We start from the raw sequence: 22,466 nt of genomic DNA on the forward strand, positions 1-22,466 counted from the left end.
CCAAACAGCTTTAGGGCTTCCGCCAACGCATCAAGAATTACGCTTTTTTGCCGAACGAATTCTTCAAGCCGCCGGAGAGACAAAAGGCCTTGGAAAACGTTGGATAACTCGTTTTTTGGCTCGTTATCCAATCCTTAAAACCCAAAGGCCCCGTCGAATAGATAACGCCCGGGTTAATGGCGCTACTACGGAGGTAATTAAATCTTGGTGTCACAGACCTGAAGGACAGCCACTGGGCTGTCGCTTAGTCATGACCCCTGTCACGTGAAGGCGCGAGGGCCGAGCGCCTCGCGCGCGTATATCTACGCGAAATTTCTGCAGTCTCCGATATGTAGCTCCTCGAGCTACGTCTTCGTCAACAACCACCTGCTACCCTGTACCTGGAAGACTAGATAGCCAATATACTCTGTCCTGTTACCTGATCGCCCGCACCTACCTGTCCGCCCTGCCTGCCCGTGACATTACGTAGCTCCTTCATTAGGTGCCCGCGATGCCTGCGTCACTGCAACCCCCGATCTTAACCGATTCGACCGAGGAACTGATCGAACACCTACAAGGACACCCTGAACAATGGGTGTCTTACATCTCCGATTCCTACCAAAAGCTGCAACTATTGCACGATAGCAACGTCCGCCTGAACTCCTGCCTAGAAATGCAGGAAGCCGAGACCCAACGCGCCCGCGCCGAAACGGACCGTGTCCGCGACAAGGCGCAGGCCGACATTCTGGCCATGGCCATGGAAAAGGCCTCCGCCATAACCTCCCGGGATGCCGCTTTCGCCGAATTAGAGAAAACACGGTCCGAACTGAAGGAAGTTCGGACCGTAACGCTACCCACGGTACATATAACCACCCCCGCCCCAACTACCAACACGCCTGTTGAACCCCTTATGGTTACTCCTATGGGAACAACTCCGCCGCCTGCTTCCGAACATCCCGCCTCCGCCCGCCTTTCTGAACGACTTCCAGACCCCGATAAATTTACGGGCGCCCGCTCCGACCTCCGCCGCTTCGCCACCCAAATCCGGGGGAAGATGACCTCAAACAAAGACCGCTTCCCCAACCCCGAATCACGCCTGATTTATATAGCCGGTCGACTGTCCGGTAAAGCGTACAACCTGATCCTGCCCAAAATGGTCGGAGGCACACCCCAATTCGGAGATTATACGGATCTCCTCCAATACCTAGAGGAGGCATTCGGGGACCCCGACCACGTCCAAAACGCACAAAACAAACTATATGCCCTGAAGCAGCGGAACGTAGATTTCGCCGAGTATCTGTCGGAGTTCCAACGCCTGTCTTTGGAAGGAGAAATGCCGGAGGATGCCCTCCCCCCTCTTTTATTCCAGGGAATATCGGAAGAGCTCCAGGACATGCTCCTCCACAACCCCGCCCCATCTCGCCAATACCACGAATTCACCCGACACCTGCAAAGCTTGGATAACCGCTACCGCCAGCACCAGCAGTATAAAAATAGACAGACACGTACCCCTCGGGCCGCAGCGCCCCCCGCGCGCGCGGCTCCCCGAACCCAACCCGACATACCGCGGGCCGCCCCCAAGCCAAACGCGGAGCTCCCGCTTAACGACCCTATGGACCTGAGCAGCCAACGCCGCCACAACCGCAAGGAAAACATGCTATGTTACCGTTGTGGATCCCAAGAACATTTCGTTGCCAAATGCCCGGAACCGGATACCCGCCGCACGCGGCTGCACCAGGCCGGGATCGAACGATCCAGGTCCAGGTCCAGGTCCCCGCGCCAGATACAAACCAAACTCCCTAAAAACCCCCGCCGCGGCTCGGACGCCAGCCGCTCCAGCAGCCGAAGTTCGAAAAACGGAGCCCGCCTGGGATAAGTCGCCCCCAGGCCGCCAAGGCCGCGCATAGACCGCCGGCGATCCGCATCTCTGCCGCCGCCGTTCACGGGTTCCCCGTTGAAGAGGAATATAACCAACGATCCGACCTGATAATCCTGCCTGCCGAACTGACAGTGGGGGGCCAAAACCTCCCAACCTATGCCCTCACCGATTGCGGTGCGGAAGGAAAATGCTTCCTCGACCAAGGATGGGCCGAAGAACGCCAACTACAAATGTATCCGCTGCGAAACCCATTCGACATCGAAGTATTCGACGGAAGGACCGCCGAAAGTGGGAAGTGCACCCATTATGTCCGAGGACAATTGAGAATCAAGGACCACATCCAGAAAAACGCGCTGTTCTTCGTCACACAGCTAGCCCACTACCCCATTGTGCTAGGAATGCCTTGGCTAAAGCAGCACGATCCAACGATTGGATTCGCGTCACACGTTATTACGTTTGACAGCGACTATTGCCGCCGACACTGCAATATGCCCGACAAACCGGAGAAGGTTAAAGCTTTACACGCCGTACCAAAAAAAAGCCGCCCCCAGTACCAGGCTGACCGACCGCCGTCCCTCCGCGAAATGGATATCGCCCCTATCTCCCTGCAAGCCGCGAGCATGTACGCCCGCCGCCGATCCTGCCGACTGTACGCCGTAACCTTGAAACAGATTGATGAGGTCCTAGCCGCCGACCCCCAAAATAGGAACGGGCCGACCCTGCCCGAAACAATCCGGGAATTCGCGGACGTATTTTCCCCGCAAGAAGCCGAGAAGCTGCCCCCACACCGACCGTCCGACCACCATATCCCGCTTATAGAAGGAAAAACGCCGCCGTTCGGCCCCCTGTACGCCATGTCCCGCGAAGAGCTGATAGCCCTTAAGGAATGGCTGACCGCAGAGTTGAAAAAAGGGTTTATCAGACCCAGTTCGTCATCCGTCGCCTCGCCCGTTTTGTTCGTGAAGAAGCAGGGAGGAGGGTTGAGGTTTTGCGTGGATTACCGCGCGCTGAATAACATTACCGTAAAAGACCGTTACCCGCTGCCGCTAGTCCGAGAGACCCTGAACAACCTGGCCGGCATGAAATTCTTCTCGAAAATCGATATCGTTTCCGCTTTTAACAATATTCGGATTAAAAAGGGGGAAGAATACCTGACGGCATTCCGCACGAGATTCGGCTTATACGAGAGCCTAGTCATGCCTTTCGGGCTAACGGGAGCCCCCGCGACGTTCCAGAGATATATAAACGACTCCCTGCGCGAATACTTAGACGTATTTTGTACAGCCTACCTGGACGACATTTTGATTTATAGCCGCACCCGAACAGAACACGAAGAACATTTGAAACTCGTACTGGAAGCCCTGAGGAAAGCCGGGCTATACGCCAACGCCGCGAAGTGCGAATTCTTCGTGACGGAAACCAAGTTCCTGGGCCTGCTGGTCGGCGTCGAAGGCGTAAAAATGGACCCTGAAAAAATCACCGCTGTCCTGGACTGGCAAACACCCAAAAAGCTTACTGACGTACAAGCATTTTTGGGGTTTGGCAACTTTTACCGGCGCTTTATCCGAGATTTCTCAAAGATCGTAGCCCCTTTGACGAGATTGACCAAGAAAGACGTCGCATTCGAATGGAATAGCGCCTGCGAAACCGCCTTCCGACTGCTGAAGAGAAAGTTTACCGAAGCCCCCGTACTGGCGCACTTCGATTGGGAAAAGGATGTGATCCTGGAGACCGACGCTTCCGATTATGTTTCTGCGGGAATATTGTCACAATACGGCGACGACGGAATACTCCGCCCCGTCGCGTTCTTTTCGAAAAAACACACAGCTACCGAATGCAATTACGAGATTTACGACAAAGAATTGCTAGCCATTATCCGCTGTTTTGAAGAATGGCGCCCGGAACTCGAAGGGACGTCGTCCCCGGTCCAAGTAATTACAGACCACCGCAACCTGGAATATTTCACGACGACGAAAATGCTCAACCGCCGACAAGCCCGATGGGCCGAATTCCTGTCAAGATTTAATTTCCGTATCACCTACCGACCCGGGAAACAAGGAGCGAAGCCCGACGCACTAACCAGGAGGTCAGAGGATATGCCTGAGGAGGGGGATGAACGACTTAAGCACCAAACACAAGTCGTACTGAAAGAACACAATTTACCTGCCCGCCCCACCCGGTTACAACCCATAATCCGCCAAAACAAACCCCTATTGCCAAGACACCTGATAGAGCTACTAGACGCCGGATACGAATCCGACCCGATAACGCAATCTGCCCTAGAAGCGTTGAGGACAGGCGCCGACCGCCACCCCAAGCTGCAATTGGCCGAATGCGAAGAACGATCCGGCTATTTGTATTACCGCAATAGACTGTACGTACCCGATTCGAATAATCTGAAAGCCGAGATCCTGCGCCGCTGCCACGACTCCCCCGTCGCCGGTCACCCCGGCAAAGCAAAAACCTACGACCTGCTGTCCCGAGAATATTACTGGCCCGGAATGCTACATTACGTATCATTATGGGTAAAGAAATGCCAGACCTGCCGCCGAATCAACCCGTCCCGCGAAGGCCACCAGGGCCTCCTGCGACCCCTGCCCACTCCTGAACGCTCATGGCAACACCTGTCGATGGATTTTATCACACATTTGCCGCAAAGCAACGGCCACGACGCCATCCTAGTGGTCGTAGACCGCCTGACTAAGATGAGACACTTCGTCCCTTGTAAAGGGACCTGCAATGCCGAGGACACCGCCAACCTGTACCTACACCACGTATGGAAACTACACGGGTTGCCCCTGACGATAGTTTCGGATAGAGGCACCCAATTCGTGTCGAAGTTTTGGAAACACCTGACAACCCGTTTGAAAATCGACAGCCTGCTATCCACTGCTCACCACCCCGAGACTGACGGACAGACCGAGCGTTTTAACGCGTCCCTGGAACAATATTTGAGAGCTTATGTGGCCTACCTGCAAGATGATTGGGAAAGTTGGCTTCCCCTCGCCGAATTCACAGCCAACTCCCACAAGTCCGAGACCACCGGAACCTCCCCGTTTTACGCGACTTACGGATTCCATCCCCGCATGGGATTCGAGCCGGTACCCCTGAACCAGCCTTTGCCCGCCCAGCGGGATGCCGAAAAGCTAGCCGCCCGAATGGAAGCCATTCTGGAACAAGCCCGCGCCGAAATGACCGCCGCCCAAACCCGTTACGAAGAACAGGCGAACCGACACCGTACCCCGGCCCGCCGGCTTACCGTCGGCCAATATGTATGGTTAGACGCACGGAACATCCAGACCGCCCGCCCGCAGAAGAAACTGGATTGGAAGAACTTGGGACCCTTCCGAATTTCTGAAGTGATTAGCCCGTACGCCTACCGTTTGGACCTGCCGTCGTCTATGAGAGTACACCCTGTTTTCAATATAAACCGACTAAAACCTGCTGACGTTGAGCCCCTGCCGGGCCAACAACCTGCACCGCCACCCCATTTGGAAGTGGAAGGTGAGAGAGAATACGAAGTCGAAGAGATCCTCGACTCCTTTTGGGAAACCCGCGGCCGAGGAGGCCGCCGGCTGAAATATATCGTCCGTTGGGCTGGATATAGCGAACCCACGACTGAACCTGCCGATTACCTGGAAAACGCTGCTCAATTGGTAAAGAATTTCCACCGTCGATACCCCCATAAGCCCGGGCCCCGGCCGTGACGGAGCTCGGCCTGGAAGGGGGGAATACTGTCACAGACCTGAAGGACAGCCACTGGGCTGTCGCTTAGTCATGACCCCTGTCACGTGAAGGCGCGAGGGCCGAGCGCCTCGCGCGCGTATATCTACGCGAAATTTCTGCAGTCTCCGATATGTAGCTCCTCGAGCTACGTCTTCGTCAACAACCACCTGCTACCCTGTACCTGGAAGACTAGATAGCCAATATACTCTGTCCTGTTACCTGATCGCCCGCACCTACCTGTCCGCCCTGCCTGCCCGTGACACTTGGTGGCTTTATATTACGAACCCGGTTATTAACGCTATTAAACCGGAAAACCGTTGGAATATGGACGAAACCGGTATAATGGAAGGCAAAGGATCTAATGGCCTAGTATTAGGGCTTAACGGGATCCGGCCGTTGCAACGAAAAGAGCCCGGAACGCGTGGTTGGACGACTATAATCGAATGTATATCGGCTACGGGCGTTGCCCTCCCTCCCCTCGTTATATTTAAGGGAAAAAACGTACAACAACAATGGTTTCCCACGGATTTAAGCCCTTTCGATAATTGGCAATTTCATGCAACCGAAAACGGGTGGACAAATAACCAAACGGCTATCGAATGGTTAAAAAAGGTGTTTATTCCGTATACCCAACCTTTAACCCCTGAAAAGCGGTTATTAGTTTTGGATGGCCATGGATCACATATAACGGACGAATTTATGCTTCTTTGCTTGCAAAATAATATTCAACTCCTATATTTACCCCCTCATTCGTCACACGTTCTTCAACCATTGGATCTATCGGTTTTTGGGCCGTTAAAAGAAGCTTATCGACGTCAACTTGGATTTGTTAGCCAATTTTGCTGTTCAACAGTTATTGGAAAACGAAATTTCCTACTTTGTTATCGAAAAGCCAGATTAAAAGCATTTATAGCAAAAACCATTCAATCTGGTTGGCGTACAACGGGGTTATGGCCGGTAAACTTGGTTAAACCACTTTTAAGCCCTTTTTTGTTAGAAAATAGCAACGCCAACGTTATAAAAGATAAAAACAACGGTTTGCAAAGGGATAAAACACCGGAAAGCCCAGCCCAAAAAATTAACGACCCGTCTTTACTTATTTGGAAAACCCCTAAAACGACCCGAGATATCCGACTTCAACTGCAAAAACTTTCCCAATCCAACAAAACCAACGCTACTTCACGTCTTTTATTTGCAAAAGTCCAAAAAAGCTTCGAAGCCAAAGATACCCTTTTGGCTAGCGCCCAGCAAAAAATCAGCTTATTGGAAGCACAACTGGAGGCAATACGGCCGGTTAAAAGGAGGAGGGTGGTTCCGGATCCAAACGAGCTTTTGGTTAACAAACAGAACATTATTGGATTGCAGGAAAATGATATAGAAAATTTGGAACCTTTAGCTGATGAAGAAGAGGTTAATGAACCGGAGAAGCGTGAAAACGATTGTATTTTTGTCCGTTGATAATTTTATATTTAAATCAGTTTATAAAAGTAGGCATTTCGTTGTTAGATTTTCAGGGTGCCGAACAGGGGGGGTGCCGAACAGGGGGTACGCAACGTTACCGAAAAGCCTTCCAGGCCGGCAATCTCCAAATAGCCAAGAACAATCAGCACATCAGCCAAGAGGCAGGAGTCTGGGTGCGGGGAAGCTCCTGTGGATTATGCTAATAACATTTCATGCCAGCGACCTGGTGTGAGGTGATAAATGCCGTGGACCCTACCTACAGGACACCTGATGCTCAGAAGACAATCGCCCAAGATTCGTCATGATAATCTCATTGTAATACAATACCTTGTAAAACCTGGACAGCTAATTTCTATCAATCCCCTTTCCCCCTCCCACAGCAGTCGTCCCGAGAAGATGCCTTTCATTTCAGCGCAACAAAAGCTTTTGCTACTTCAAAGCGTTCTGTAGCTGCCGTTCGTTACCTAGCTGCTCTCAACGAGGCAGTCAACAGGTCCGGTCTCGAAAGCCCTCGCTCGAAAGGATGCTTTGATTCATGAAGCCGCCGCTCGTGTCGCCGTCAGCTCTCTCGGATGCATCAGACTCAAAGTTTTGGACTCGCAAACAAAGACATAGCAGCCAACCTGTCCGTGTCGCTGCGAACCGCCCTGCTCGAGTCGTGCAGCCCATTGGGACATGTAGTGGCATCACCCCACGCGCATCTACAAACTCATCACGCTATACATTGGCGCGCTTTGTGGGTTGATGACGACGATGAAGAAAGTCATTTCTGATATTCTCGCCGATTCCTCGGCCACAGCTGCCTCTTTCTAACCAAGAGTATCAGCATTCTTCGAGGCACCCACCAAGCGGCGACGATCACTGCCCACGTGACTAGATGCTGTGGTGGACGCCTTTATCTTGTCGTCGGCGCTTGGGTCGTGTCTCTTTTCTTTTCAAATCAGTGTATCGATTGACTTTGACCACGCTACAAAGTCAAAGACTTGGTATCTTATTGATCGAGCAGCGTCTTTGTGTGAAGGCGGCATGCGTATGCTCAATACCCGACTCCATGGGTCCGACTGAATACATATCATCACTTCGCGTGTGATAATAATACCTCAGCGGGAATCTTAACAAACGAGAGGAAACAGATCTGATGAGCCTGTCGTTACTGACAGGCAACTATTTTAATTTGTCTGTCCAACCAAGTGGATGAAATAAGATGGGCTGTCATCCCATCTATCTACCATATAACATCCTTGGCACTTTGCGAATTGCTGTCAAAAATTATATACCAAGTATGCATTTCTTCCAAATCCTAGCTTGTGCACGAGAAACGAGTCTGGGCAGTTTTTATGAGTACCTACAAGACAGCTTGAATTATTGACAAATCCACATCTTTTAAGTTTAAGCATGATGATCATTTAACCAGAAGCAAATCAATACCAGGGTTACGGATGACGAGCAGCATGCTGCAGGTGACTAATGCAGACCCGGCTCTCGCTTCAAGCTTGATTGATTGGATCTTGAAGGCCAGCAGTGCTTTAGCTACGGCGTCCCCGATTGGAAGTTGCTTCAAAGTCGATGTCTTGCGCGTGTGTGTGCCAAAACAGAGAAGCGGGAAGACCTACTCATCTACAAAGGATGTACTCACTCTACTGATTCAGAGAATCTGCGCTAGAAAAATTGATTGATACAACTCGTCAGGTAATCTCACTTTAAAGTAGCGGTCGGCGTTTAAAGACACAACACGTGCCGATTTAGCGTGGTGTCTACCTAGCTTAGTCGGGCCATGACCCTGAGAACTTGAGATATTAAAGACGGGCAACTCGTTTGAGAAAATAGAGTCGACTAAGAAAATGTGGCGCCGCTAGTGGCCCGAGGGAAAGATGCTGCCAGAACAACAGCCATGCAAAAGAACAAATGCTCCCGGATCAGTCAAGCCGGGAGGAAATATTTCTCTTTCCACGGAAGCAGTGCCAAGAGCATCTCCACGTCAACAGCGATGCATAATGACCATGGGCTTCCCTTTCCATTTTAAGGCTGAGGCTTGAACCAGGTCATGCTCCTTGGCCAACGGCCTGTTGACCTCCACATGCAACCATGCCTGTTGGGATTGAGAACGAACCGACAGACCTTGTCTGCCGGTACCGACATTTGAGTACAGAGCCCTACGGGGAAAAATAGCAGCTGTTTCAGCCGCACCACACACCTCGTGGTGAGCTCCTGCAGGGTACATTACATAGGTACCTACTTGCATCTGTATCACGCCGCCAAGGCGATGCTGGAAATCTGGCGGATTAATTGGCACGGACGCAAGACCCTGAGATTGTTGGGATACCCAAGGCATTCAACGGCTGGTGTTGGTGTAATGCAACAGCGGGAGGACACGGTAAGAACAAAAAAAAGTCCCTTCTCACATTAATTAGCATTAGTCGGGTCGCGTACCGGTCGCAGGCGCGGGTCGTCGGGAATAGGTTCAGGTCTAGACCGAATTCATGGTTACAAGTGCTGTTGAAACCAAAGGGAAGGGGGCGATTGACTATAACGAACTCAACCTGCAGCCTAGAAATAGATAGTCTAAAAGGGCAGGATGATCATCGTTAGCAACCATCCCTCCTGTAGTTGCGTGGCAAATACGAATATTGGCCATCGTGTTTCTTAGCAATTGAAGGATTCGCGAATTTCTGTGGTTCCCCTCAAAGTTGAGGTCGTGTGCCTAGAAACCTTAGTTGGATGGAGGTTAGATACGAGAAACGTTACATGCAAGATTAAGCTACTGCTCCTGTACCTGTACCCATCCCCTAGGTACAGTAGGCGTATGGGAAGGTGAGGCCTGCAAGCAAGCAAGCAAGCAAGTAGCTCGGGCGAGCGATTGGGTGGGCCATGCTACTTTCCAGTAGTTCAGTTCAATTCAATGCGATGCGAAAATGGGGTTTCTTCTTTCGGGGCCAAGCTCCATCCCTCAGTGCGGGGAAGAGAAGGCTCCTCAAGACAGTCTCACTGGGTGGCCGCCAATGTCTCACACGATTGGTCACTGCACCCCGCAAGTGCAACCTTGGCCTCTCAAGCCTCCGTAGGAAGGAGCGACGGGGGGTGCCTCATTTCGGCCCGTTCTACTGGTTTCCCGTTCGGCAATTGGCCGAACAAGTCCTTGTCACCTTGACCTGGCCATCGCCCCGAAGAAGAATTTTTTTTTTTTTTTTGGTTATTTGTTTGGTTTCCCGTTGATAACGAGTTCCCGTTCACTGGCTGGTTCCTGGCTTTGTAACTGGGTCATGCCACATCTAATCCACCCTCGGATTCCTGCGATCGGATTGACTTGTGGAGTTATCAGCTGTGTCGTCTGATATCACCTACTGTAGAGATTCGGTTTGTCTGACACCTCTTGACCACGTACCTAGGGTCGGCTTGGGGTTGCGTGGTGCATTCGCCTCGCAGCTCGTACTTTTTGTACATTACATACAAGGTTTGTTTCTCCCATCTTTTGAAAACGCTCAACCGTTGTTCCCCTTCTTCACCTTCACTTTGCCATCAGGCTGACCCTGACAGATTCGGATCGGTACCTACTCTCAGGAACCTTGATAACATTGACCAACGACGAGACGAACAGGTAATGCATCCCGTTCTCTTTACCTTTCGCGTTTGACGATAAGCCTCGACGAGGTTTTTTTTTTCTCTTCATTTCCTTTGTGGTATCTCCAGCAACCCTGTCTCGTTACATCCGCATTGTTCGTTATCATCTTGAACTCGCATCCCTCGGTGGGTCCAGGTTCTTGACCTCGATCGATCTCTATCTCCGGTCCGTTACCTCGCGTAAGAGCGAGCAATCAGTAACAAACTTGCTTCCATCGCCTATTTGCATACCTAGCACATCACGCCAGTGCTACCGTTCTCATATACTGCCCGTCAGCTCTGCATGCATGTAACACATGAGCACTTCATGTCACCCTACCACAAACTTGATGGCACTGGCCCCTTCTAGGCTCTTTTAGCACTGCGCATAGTGGAGCTTTGAGGGCCACATTCAGACCCCTTACGTTGCACCGCTGGAGCTTGAATGCCTGCATCCAATTTAATGGAAGCGAATGGGGCCCCATATCTTGCATCCATTTGTTCGAACCAGGGTTTTGCTGACTTTGACCCGTTGTAGTGGGATTTGATATATTGAGCTAGGGACGTGACACGCTGCTCGCGTGCGCTCCTCGGTTTCTATTCTTCTTCTTCGCCAACCCACCCCACTGGGCATCGTCCAGTCTTTCGGAAGTGCAAGCCAACACACCAACAGAGAAACGCTTCACGGCTACTTGCGCCAAACAGCTGCAAAGGACCCCGTCCAGAAAGGAAGGACCCGTAAAACCATGTCCGACAAGGAAATGGCACCCGGCGCGGCCGCCGAGGCCAAGGACACTACCGTCACCGGACTTGACAGCGGAGTCAACACCGCTCCGGAGGTTGAAGCCCCCGGACCAGGCAACTTTGACCTGCCGTCGGGATGGATGTACAAGAAGTTCCGCATTGCCGGCAGCGAAGTCTGGTACGCGTCGCCCAAGGTTCAATTGCTCGTCGTGTCCATGGTGTGCTTCCTGTGCCCGGGTATGTTCAACGCCCTTAGCGGTCTAGGCGCCGGTGGTCTGGAAAACGATACTGCGCAGGCCCAGGCAAACACTGCGCTCTACTCGACTTTTGCCGTCGTCGGATTCTTCTCTGGAACCTTTGCCAACCGTCTGGGAATCAAACTCACCATGGCCATCGGTGGCCTGGGCTACTGCGTCTACTCGGCTAGCTTTTTGTGCTATGTCCATACCAAGAACATCGGCTTCGTCATCTTTGCGGGTGCACTCCTGGGTGTGTGCGCTGGCCTGCTGTGGTGTGGTCAGGGTGCCATCATGATGTCTTATCCTCCCGAGTCGCACAAGGGCCGTTATATCAGTTGGTTCTGGATCATTTTCAACCTGGGAGCCGTTGTTGGTTCATTCATCCCCCTGGGACAAAACATCAACAACTACACGGGCGGCGTCACGGATGGTACCTATGTCGGCTTCATTGTGCTGATGTTGGTTGGCGCCCTTCTTGCCCTGTTTCTGTGCAACTCGGGGTCGGTGATTCGTGACGATGGTACCAAGGTTATTGGAATGAAGAACCCGTCTTGGCTCTCGGAATTCAAGGGTCTCTGGTCCGTCCTGATCGAAGAGCCGTGGATCGTCGCCCTCTTCCCCATGTTCTTCGCCTCCAACATCTTCTACACGTACCAGCTCAACAACATGAACGGCGCCATGTTCAACGTTCGCACGCGTTCGCTCAACAGCTTGCTGTACTGGATCGCGCAAATCATTGGTGCCATCATCTTTGGTTACGCGCTCGACTTCCCGGGCGTGCGCCGGTCTATCCGCGCCCGCGTCTCGCTTGGTGCCCTCACCGCCCTGACCTTTATCATTTGGGGTGGTGGCTGGGCGTTCCAGTCCAAGCAGCCCTCGCGCGCTGTCGTCTCGAGCGAGGCTCACCGCAAGATTGACTGGACCGACGGTGGTGAGGCTTACATCGGCCCCATGTTCTTGTTCATGGCCTACGGCTTCTTCGACGCCATCTGGCAGACGTCCATCTACTGGTACATGGGCGCCCTGTCCAACTCTGGACGCAAGGCTGCGAACCTCGCCGGCTTCTACAAGGGCATCCAGTCTGCCGGTGCTGCCGTCTTTTGGCGCCTCGACAGCTTGGGTGTTGAGTTTAACACGATTTTCGGTGCCACTGTAAGTTCTCTCATGCTTCTCGACACCTGCTCCAGCTCCTTGTCAATTCAGTCACTGATAATTATCCGTCACAGTGGGGTATTCTTGCCGCCTGCCTCATCTTTGCAGCTCCGATCATTTGGCTCAAGATCAAGGACACGGTTGACGTCGACGTTGACCTGAAGGGAACCGACGAGACAGCCTCGGATGTTGTGGTGGCCCCTGACGCCAACGCAGAGAAGCGTATGGACGTTTGAAATGCATGACGCTGCTGTTTCTGGCAAGGATGTACAACGTGTGATTTTGGTTTCCTGGTTGTTGTATGAACGGGAAGCTGTCTACACGGAAACCTGCTTAATAATGAGTGGCTTGTAGATGCAGACCACAGGATGCGTCAGGGAGTTGTTTTTATCAACACTGCATCGACTTTATTGCGTAGAATACAAACATCGTTGATTTGTTATTTATTTTTGAGTTGCGTTGTCTTTGTTTTTGAGGCTCTATGAGGAGCTTTTGTGATGGGCATGTTAGTTGCATGGGTTGCTCATACCTTTATCCTGTCGTCCGATTAAGACGCAGAGTAGTATTCACGGTACTAGAACTAGGTCTAGTTCTAGAACTAATCTAGTGATATTTCTCTCTGATCCCAATTAATCAAGGTATGCTGACGAATCAGTGATATAGAGTTTGCAGCGTAATGATTAAAAACCACAGAATAAGTAAATCGATTGTAATCAGTGAATCGGTCAACTTGACTCAAAAAACGAATTTTGGGCGGTCTATTCGTTCCTACGCCCTAGTTCTATTTCTAGTATACATATTAGCGGCTCACACAGCTGCAGCGCGTAGTCGAGGCATTGCTGGCAAGGGTCAGGCGGGCGCTCTAGGCGGAGTGGGCCCCAGCTGACCACACCCGCGGTACTCTGCATGACGAACGTCCAAGGCTTGCATTGTTTCATCTCTCGCCCGCCTCTCCGCCACATTTCAACTTTCCAACCCTCGAAATCCCGATTTCCTACGAATGTAACGAAACTTTGGCATAAACTCGTCTCTGGCGGGAAGACAGAGAGACTGCACCTCCTCCGGACAGAACAAGGAGAATGAACAGGTCGCCCCACTCGTCGGGTCTGCTCCCAATGCCCGGCTCGACATCGGCCAGCTGGGCCGTCTACCGGTCCCGGCTTGTGTCGGTATTCCGGGGCGTCGATTCTTCGGTTTTGATTGCCTTTTGGCTGTTTGGTTAGATGCGACCCCGCTGCCTGCGAAATCTGTTATACCTTTTTATGAAGAATCCTTCCGTTCCGACTGACCTTGCAAACTTGTGATAAAAACAGGCCTGATCAACAATGTCCTCTACGTCATCATCCTCTCGGCCGCCCAAGACCTCGTCGGCACCAACGTGCCCAAGGGCGTCGTGCTCCTCGCCGACGTCCTCCCCTCCTTCCTGACCAAACTGGTCGCGCCCTACTTCATCCACCGGATACCATACTACGCGCGGATCCTCATCTTCGTCGCGCTGTCGTCGTCGGGGATGCTGCTGGTGGCGCTGACGCCGGCGGAGAGGGGCGTGGCGGCGCGGCTGGTCGGCGTGGTGCTGGCCAGCCTCAGCAGCGGCGGCGGCGAGCTCTCGTTCCTCGGGCTGACGCACTACTACGGCCCCATGAGCCTGGCCGCGTGGGGCAGCGGCACCGGCGGCGCGGGTCTGGCCGGCGCGGGCCTGTACGTGGCCATGACGCAGTGGTTCGGGCTCACGGTCAAGACGAGCCTGCTGGCGTCGGCGCTGCTGCCGGGCGTCATGGTCGTCAGCTTCTTTGTGATATTGCCGCGCGCGCCGCTCAAGGAAGGCCAGGCGGCGGGCGTCAAGGCCTACAGTGCGCTGCCGGACCGGGATCTCGAGGATGAGGATGTGGAGGGTATGTCTGCGGGGGATGCCTCGGCGAGCTTGCTGGCTCCGGGCCCGCCGGGCGTTGCTTCGACGGCGCTGCATGCGGTCGACGCCGAGGGTGGAGGTCACGGTGCGGCGGCGGCCCGGGGCGCAGCGGCGAAGCCTACGCTCGCTCGAAATCTCCACAGGGCCAAGAGTCTGTTCATACCCTACATGCTGCCGCTGCTGCTCGTCTACGTGGCCGAGTACACCATCAACCAGGGTGTGTCGCCCACGCTGCTCTTCCCGCTGGAGCAGTCGCCCTTTACCGAGTTCCGGTCCTTTTACCCCTTTTACGGCTTCCTGTACCAGCTGGGCGTCTTCGTGTCGCGCTCCTCGACGCCCTTTTACCGCGTCCACAACCTCTACCTGCCGTCGCTCCTGCAGGTGGCCAACCTGGTGCTGCTGACCCTGCACGCCGTGCTCGACTTCATCCCGTCCGTCTACCTGGTGTTTGCCGTCGTCTTTTGGGAGGGCCTGCTGGGCGGCGCGGTCTACGTCAACACGTTTGCCGAGATCATGGAGAACGTGCCCGCCGCGGACCGCGAGTTCAGCCTCGGCGCCACTTCGGTCAGCGACAGCGGCGGCATATGCCTGGCGAGCCTGATCGGCATGGTCTTGGAGGTGTCGCTCTGTGATTATCAGGTCAGGAACGGGAGGGATTGGTGCAGGCGGATCGAGGCGAGTTGAGATTAGATTCTAGACTAGACGTAGACCTAGTGTCATTTTTCAGGCATTTTTTTCAGGCATTTTTTTCAGGCATGCAACAGGCATTTAACAGCGGATATATTTATTGATTGAGATTTTAGCGTTTGTACTCATTTATTATTCATTTCATTATGCTAACCCGTACGATTTGAGCGTCGAGCGCCCAAGCGGGTGCAATTCCTGACTCTGTCCAATTCTGTGGTACAGAACCAAGTATAATCCCTGAAAAGAACGCCGTGTGGGCTTCCTTCCAAATAACCGTCGTCATTTCTCAAAAAAGGCCTGCGTGCCCCAAAATCTGCCCACAGAGAACCTTGACAAAAGTATCAGACTGGGGGGTGCAGATCAGACGACACAAACCGGGCCAGGTTTCTACCACGAACCCCAACCAGGCAAGGCAAGCCCGGGTACCTGCCGTTTCTTCGACATAGTGGGTACTTGACCCTCTATTCTTTTTTTACCTATAGTAGTAGTAGAACCCGGACGGCGCCCTTCATAGCACCGGTTTGGTTCCATTATAGGGGGCGCACGGCTCAACCGCCACGTGTTGCTCTCTCTCTCCCCCCGGAAGAAGAAAATGTCGTCCTAAAAAAAAGGAGGGAATAATACCGTGGCTTTGCGTGGGTGGCCTGCGTTTTCTGGCCTTTTCGAAACTCTATCTCATCGACTAGTTCCAAGCGGCTTGGCGAGCCCTTTCTTTGACGCGAATTCCCGGAGATGCGTCGGGAATGTTTGCTCCTGTCTGTTCGTCGATACTGTCGACGATTGGGGGGGGGGGGGGGGGACCCAGCTGCGTGCTTGCATGCGTAATTGCATACGAAAACGTGGCTTGGTCGGACACTTTTTGGGGGGTTTTTTTTTGCTCAGATGGTATGGCGAACTCGCATGCGTCGAGACGTTTGAATGCGCGGGAGCGTTCTTCTTTCTCGGATTGAAAGAACTGCATTCGCCTTAAATTAGAGTTTGCCCCGGTTGAATGATCAGACGCTAGACCGGACGATCCAAGCCTGCATGACCATTGGGAGCAAACTTTCCGGACAAGGTCCCTTTGATGGGCAGGGCGCTGCTGCAGGGGGGATATTCGCCAGAAATGCCAGTCCCGACCCAAGCAGACCACTGCGATGGGGTCATCATTTCCTGAGCACGGCAACCCAGGAGGTCATGTGATATACTTCTCCGTGCTCGGCAAGGCGCCTGATGCGGTCGGCCAGCAGGGCGTCGAGGCGGTCCCTGTCCTGCCTGCTCCAGCCGGCTCCCGTGTAACCTTCGCACATGCTCCGGCGGATCTGGTCGTATGCCGGAGTGGTCCAGAGCGCCCAGGGGAAGGAGCGCGTGATGCTCCTGAGCTCCACCACGGCGCTGGGGCCGTCGTCGGCGAGCTTGGCCCTGCTCCTCACCCGCGCCAGGCGGGACTTGCCAATGCTGCCGCCCATCTTGATGCCGAACGGCGACGACCGCGTCGACGAGAACCCGCCCAGCTCCAGCATCCCCCGCAGCCCGCGCTCGCTCACGACGGCGCGCGACGTGTCCACCTCGGCGTCGGGCTTGGCCGCCCGCGCCACGCTCGCAAAGAGATCCACGTAGCCCAGCTCTGCCCACGCCGTCAGCACGCCCGTGCCGCCGGGCCGGAGGGTGCGGCGCATCTCGGAGACGACGCGGGCGCCGTCGGCGGTCGACATGCCCAGGACCACGAAGCCCGAGAAGGAATGCGAGAAGACGCCGTCGTCGAGGCCCGCCAGGTGCCTGCTGTCCATGACCTGGGCGCGGACCGACGGGCCGCGCCGGGCGGCCGCGCTCGTCATGGCGGGTGATATGTCGGTGGCCTCTATCCGCGGGGGAGCCTGCGCGGGGAGGAAGGAGAAGTGGTGCTGGCGTTTGGGATGCTTGTCGTGACCGCCGCAGCAGCGGGCCAGGACCTCGGCCGTCACTATGCCCGGGCCGCAGCCGTTGTCGTGCACGACGGAAGAAGACGTGATGGGCGGCGCCAGGGAGATGGCGTCGGCGGCGAACAGGCGCATTGCTGGAAAGGTGGTCTCGTACGTCTCGGACAGGCGCGAGAATGAGCTGGTCGTCTTTGGTTGCTTTGGAGGCTGCTGGGAGACCACCACTGGCGGCATTTTGGTGTTGTTGTTTTTGACTGTGGTGCCCTTGGGCTCAAGGCTGGAAACATCCCTCGAGCAAATCTCGACTATCCATGGTTTGGACGCCATTGTTGTGTAATTCCCAGTATGCTGATGACCGGGAATAACGAATTGGCGCAAGGCATTAAAATTATAGGGTGTAGCAAAAGTAGCCAAGCAAAAAAAGCAAAGAAAAAAAAAGACAAGCGGCCGGCCTCCTTTGCCGAGATTCAGCGTGCTCACGACAAAAGAGCAAGTCTGTGGGTGGTGTGCGCGGGTTGTTTTGTTTGCTGCCGCATCTTTTTGGTCCTGGACTGGACTCGTCTCCCTTTCCGCTCGCCCGGATTAAGATCCGTTGGCATGGATGCGGAGGAGTAGATGGATGGGTTGGGCTGTTAATTGGAAGGACCAGAGATGAGACATGCGGGACCCTCCAACGGTCAAAGAGCCTGCGAGAAACGGCAGTCTGCAGCAAGGCAATTAAAATAAATAAATGGATTTAAATGTTTAGGGAATGGAGGTTGAATTGAATTTTGGGCAAGCTTGGGCAAAGCGGGTTTAATGTTCTTTGAGCTGGATTAGGTGTAGTTGTAGTTGCATCAAGCCGCCTACAAGTGGAGTGCCGCACCTCGACGGTGGGGGCGGCTCAGGTCTGTCAGTGTCAGGTCCCGTCACCCTTTGCAAGTAATCCACAGTCTGGGATGGATAGGTGTTGATTAATTACCATGTAGGAATTGATTGATGCAACTTGAAGCGGAGGATGCCGCCCTTGTTTGTGATGTGTGCAAGCTAGGATTGATGCAGGAAGGTAGAAGCGAGCTGTGATGAATTTTGCTTTCACAGTCGCAAGCTTTGCTTTCCCTTTCAACTGCGCGTCTCGTCCAATCCTCTATTTTTTTTTGTCTCCTTTGTTCCTTTCGAGAGAAAAAAAAAAAAAAAAAAAAAAAAAAAAAAAACTCAGCCGTACGTATCCTAGCCCGAAAATCTAGCAGCAGAAGAATGCCAAGATATGATGTACCGGCACGATTGCGCGATCGTGTTCCCGTACGTTTTAAATTAAGACCGAGCAATAAATAGCCCTCTCCGTTTCAGTAAATCACCCCACTTTCTCAACCAGCCAAAGATCAACAACCTTGGGACTTTGTGTTTAAGCGACCATACACTGCATGGTAATATTGCCAGGGTTTTGTTGTAACCGCATTGTAATCTTCCAAGTCGGGCATTGTTTGATCTCTTTTTGATCTGCTAAATGCCGCCAAGTTTCTTTGGAGCAACTATAAAAAAAAGATTGTGTCATTCCCGTCAAGCAACCTTTTTTTTTTTTTTTTTTTTTTTTTTTATAAGCTGTTGCTCCGAGCGGGCTTTTTGGTCATCACATCACACCCCTAATGCATGGCTCTGGTGTCACGGCCAACGCGACTAGGCAAAACCGGCCAAGATGCCATGTCTTACACTGGGCATGCGCCAAGAGCATTCCCGACGACAAGCGCGGTTAGGTTGGAGGGAGGCTTCGGTGAAATTTAATGCCACAGACTCGGGCTATCCTTGGGGTTGTTGCGCAAAATAAAAAGACGATAAAACAAACGACCACGTTCATACTTGGCGGCTACTTGTAGTCGCGGGTAAACATGGCAAGATGACTGAAAGAAAACGAATTCGAGTAGAAAACGCCCTTGATTATGATGGCCCCAAACAGGCCGACTTACCTATACCTTGACAACAACATGATAATTACATTACGCAGAGCTTTCTCACCACGTGGTTGACCAGGCATTGTTCTGGTCGTTCCACACCAGCGGCTTCACGCCAGAGTTCGTCTGACCAGCGACGTCACCTTTGTCATTGCGTTTGCATTTCTCGCAAGCCCAGTCCATCTTGACGTCGTCCTCAATCTCGGCCACCATCAGTTTGCCTCTGGGGCCACTTTGCGAGCAGAACCTTGTGCTCTTCTCCAGGGCGCACTTGCGCACGTTGTAGCGGCTTCCGTATGTGCTGCTGCATTGCATGCACTTGAAGTATTCGTACCAGCCGTAACACATGCTGTATGTATGGGCTTGTAAGTTGTGATATTTGTGTGAGTGTCTGCTTGGGGGGGTTAGTACTGTATGTTGTGCAAATTGCTATTGTTCATCGCCTTGCCCAAGCTGAACCCAACTATGTGAGGTGTGGTGTTTTTATAAATTGTTCGTTCATAGTGGTAGCAACCTCGTTGTTTCTTGAATTCCATTGTTCCCGTTCCACGAGGAACTGATTGTACAATTATCAGGACAATGGCAACTCTTTTGTCTAGATCAACCGAACGCAGACAAAGATTCAAGCCAAGGCTTGAGATTTGCCGTCGAAAATGTGAACAATCGACTCTTGGTCCAGGCCCTCCGGCACTTCAATCACTGGCTATGCATGCCGCCACCAACTCTACCATTTTCCACCGCGAGACTCGATGCCTTGGTTTTGGATATGGACTATGTGATGAACTCGCCGTGCTGGTACTGTCAGAGAACCAGCTTGTCAAAAAGACGTTTTTTTTTTTTGAAGCTCTAAGCGCCAGCCAATAATGGCGTATGTGATGACCAGGAGCTAGTTCTAGAGACATGTCTGGGGCGTCGGCTAGGCAAGCTGACAGGACAGTGAAGCAGCAAGATAGCGCGCACGGCTCACGTGTGATGGTCGTGCCCAGGAGATGGATGTTGACGACTTTTTTTTTCAGCTCCTGTCAGTGCTGCGAAAAAAAGTGTAGGTACCAGTATTTTTGACAAAAAGTAAAGAACAGAAACGGTAATCTGGCTAAAATGATGAAAACTTTGACATGTAAACATTACGAGGTTGTACCGGTAATGAGTTAGCTCACGTCCATGGCTGCCATGTGGTTTTGGAAATTCGTCGTGTTGCGCGCTGCCGATCTCTACCGAGTTATACAGCAGGCTATAGGGGAGCGCCTCTGCAGCCGTTGGCCTTTCCACAGCTGGTCGAAAAACCTTCTAGAGCTGGAATAGAGCCGTCCCACATGTTTGCAGCAAGAAGCAATGAGAAATCTTGCAGGCCGCTATCCGTGTCTGCGGTGGGAGATCACGAACGGGGTAATACGGCAGATGGGCCTAAAAGCAACGCCGAACGTGACAAAAACGGTCCCCTCCAGCGCCACGTGGTAGTGTTGGTTTTAGCTTGGACATTGACATGCCATGAAGGATTCGATACCTTGTCTTTTTGCGAAAAAAAAGAGACGCACTACACTGCTGGGGGCTGACAAGGTAGTATGCCGTATAGCCCGAGAAAATAGGCAAAATAGAATGTGGGATTGTTATTAAGAAGCTCCATGGGTGACCCTCGACTATACGAGACGACTGAGGTCACTGCATACAGAGCAAGTCTTGTAAGCAAACATTAACCGTACATGCAAAGTAAAAATGGCCTGACTGCACAGACAGCCAGGTTCTTCTGATTGTAAAACTGTCTGCTTACAATCCCTGGAACAAATTTATTGGCAAAACTCGCTAGAAATAGCCACTAATTTATCAAGTACCTAGTAAAACAAAAACAATATCTCAAAAAAAAAAAAACCTACTTTCGCTGTGCAACAAGGAAGCGCCTTGGATATCTCAAAATTACCTTGCCGTCGTAGGTCGTGCGGTATGCCCTCGCGACACGGTCCAGATACTCTGCCTTGAACTCATCCTTCATGGCGTCGGTCGGCAGCATGGACAGGTACGGCATGAGCCCGGAGCTCTCGACCCAGGCGACGATGTGGCGGGCGCTGGGTAGCACGTGCGAGTAGGTGGTCTTCCAAATCTCCACGGCGGCGGCGTGCGGCATGAAGGCGTCGTAGTACTCCTCCGCGGGCTCGATGGGGTCGAGGTCGGGCCGCGACGCCATGACGCCGGCGTCCCGCACGCTTTTGGGCAGCGCGCCGTGGTAACCCACGCCGACCTCGAGGAAGATGTCGGTCCAGGCTCTGCCCGGCAGCAGGGCGACCTCGCGCATCAGGGCGTGCGACGGCTCGTCGTAGTTGTCGGGCATCTGGAAGGCAAAGACGCCGCCGGGCTTTTGCGAGCGGAACAGCTTGACCACGGCGGGGATGCGCTCCGTGCTGCGCAGCCAGTGGAACGCGGCGTTGGAGAAGTAGAGGTCGACGGCGCTTGCCTCGCCGTCGCCTGGCATCCACGTGGCGAGATCCCCTTGCTCGAACTGGATCCTGCGCGAGGCTGTGCTCTCGGCCTGGGCGACGTCGGCGCGGGCGCGCTCGAGCATGGGCTCCGAGGAGTCGACGCCGGTGACGTCGGCGCCGGGCCAGGTCAGCGAGATGGCCTGCGTCGAGTTTCCTGGCCCGCAGCCCATGTCGACGATGCGCTTGCCGTTCATGTCGTACTTGGACAGGTTGTGGAGGAGGTCCAGGACTGGCTTCATGCGCTCGTTGTTGAAGGCGAGGTACTTGGTTGGCGACCATGCCTCTGGGGATTTTGGTTGTGACGTCATGTTGGCGTTTGAGTATGTGTTGCTGCGTGACTGGGATGAGCAGTGGAAAAGCCGTTGGGTTGGTGGTTGTGGTGCTTTTCTGTGCAAGACGTTTGACTTTTGGTTGATGATAGATCTTCGGCAGCGGCCGAGAGACGCCATTGGGGAGCGGTTGATGTTGGAATGTAACGCGATACAAAAACCTAAAACTATTGGAAATCGTGTTTCTTCTTGTAATTTTGGTTCTGGCTCTTCAGCAGGCCTGAGAAATGGTCAATTATGGAATATTAACTCGATTTATATTCCAAGTGTCGTCGAACGCTGACTCTGTCGTCTCGGCGATCGCTGGTTAAGTCCTCGGGCGTTGCTGATGTAGAGCAGGACTGTCACGTGATGGGACATCGGCTCCGAGGCGCGAGCCGGAGCCGACGAGGTCAAAGCCGAGTCTCAGCAACAGGCATTTCCTCAATGGGCAGTCCTTATACCAAAGGCGCAAGTATAGCATTGCT

At 53.1% G+C, this 22,466-nt stretch overlaps 5 protein-coding genes across 5 annotated transcripts; 2 read left to right on the top strand and 3 right to left on the bottom strand.

Moving 5' to 3' along the window:
- The first annotated feature begins 10,508 nt into the window (after positions 1-10,508).
- On the top strand, positions 10,509-13,219 carry MGG_06605 (uncharacterized protein). The gene is made up of 3 exons (XM_003716874.1): positions 10,509-10,640; positions 11,181-12,777; positions 12,852-13,219. The coding sequence occupies exons 2-3, from the start codon at positions 11,389-11,391 to the stop codon at positions 13,011-13,013; spliced, it is 1,551 nt and encodes a 516-aa protein (XP_003716922.1). The 5' UTR covers positions 10,509-10,640; positions 11,181-11,388; the 3' UTR covers positions 13,014-13,219.
- A 637-nt stretch (positions 13,220-13,856) lies between these two features.
- MGG_06604 (uncharacterized protein) lies at positions 13,857-15,370 on the top strand (the record flags this gene model as incomplete). Its single annotated transcript, XM_003716875.1, has 2 exons — positions 13,857-13,995; positions 14,091-15,370. The coding sequence occupies 2 exons, from the start codon at positions 13,857-13,859 to the stop codon at positions 15,368-15,370; spliced, it is 1,419 nt and encodes a 472-aa protein (XP_003716923.1).
- Positions 15,371-16,154: 784 nt separating this feature from the next.
- MGG_06603 (uncharacterized protein) lies at positions 16,155-18,174 on the bottom strand. The gene has a single exon (XM_003716876.1). It carries the CDS (start codon positions 17,596-17,598, stop codon positions 16,519-16,521), a length of 1,080 nt encoding a protein of 359 aa, XP_003716924.1. The 5' UTR covers positions 17,599-18,174; the 3' UTR covers positions 16,155-16,518.
- A 1,079-nt stretch (positions 18,175-19,253) lies between these two features.
- On the bottom strand, positions 19,254-20,360 carry MGG_14864 (uncharacterized protein). Its single transcript, XM_003716877.1, has one exon. The coding sequence runs from the start codon at positions 19,545-19,547 to the stop codon at positions 19,260-19,262; it is 288 nt and encodes a 95-aa protein (XP_003716925.1). The 5' UTR covers positions 19,548-20,360; the 3' UTR covers positions 19,254-19,259.
- A 706-nt stretch (positions 20,361-21,066) lies between these two features.
- MGG_14863 (trans-aconitate 2-methyltransferase) lies at positions 21,067-22,119 on the bottom strand (the record flags this gene model as incomplete). The annotated part of the gene is made up of 1 exon (XM_003716878.1): positions 21,067-22,119. The coding sequence occupies one exon, from the start codon at positions 22,117-22,119 to the stop codon at positions 21,067-21,069; it is 1,053 nt and encodes a 350-aa protein (XP_003716926.1).
- Between the last annotated feature and the right edge of the window lie 347 nt (positions 22,120-22,466).

Source organism: Pyricularia oryzae, chromosome 4, assembly GCF_000002495.2.
Source record: "Pyricularia oryzae 70-15 chromosome 4, whole genome shotgun sequence".
Classification (NCBI taxonomy): Eukaryota; Fungi; Ascomycota; class Sordariomycetes; order Magnaporthales; family Pyriculariaceae; genus Pyricularia; species Pyricularia oryzae.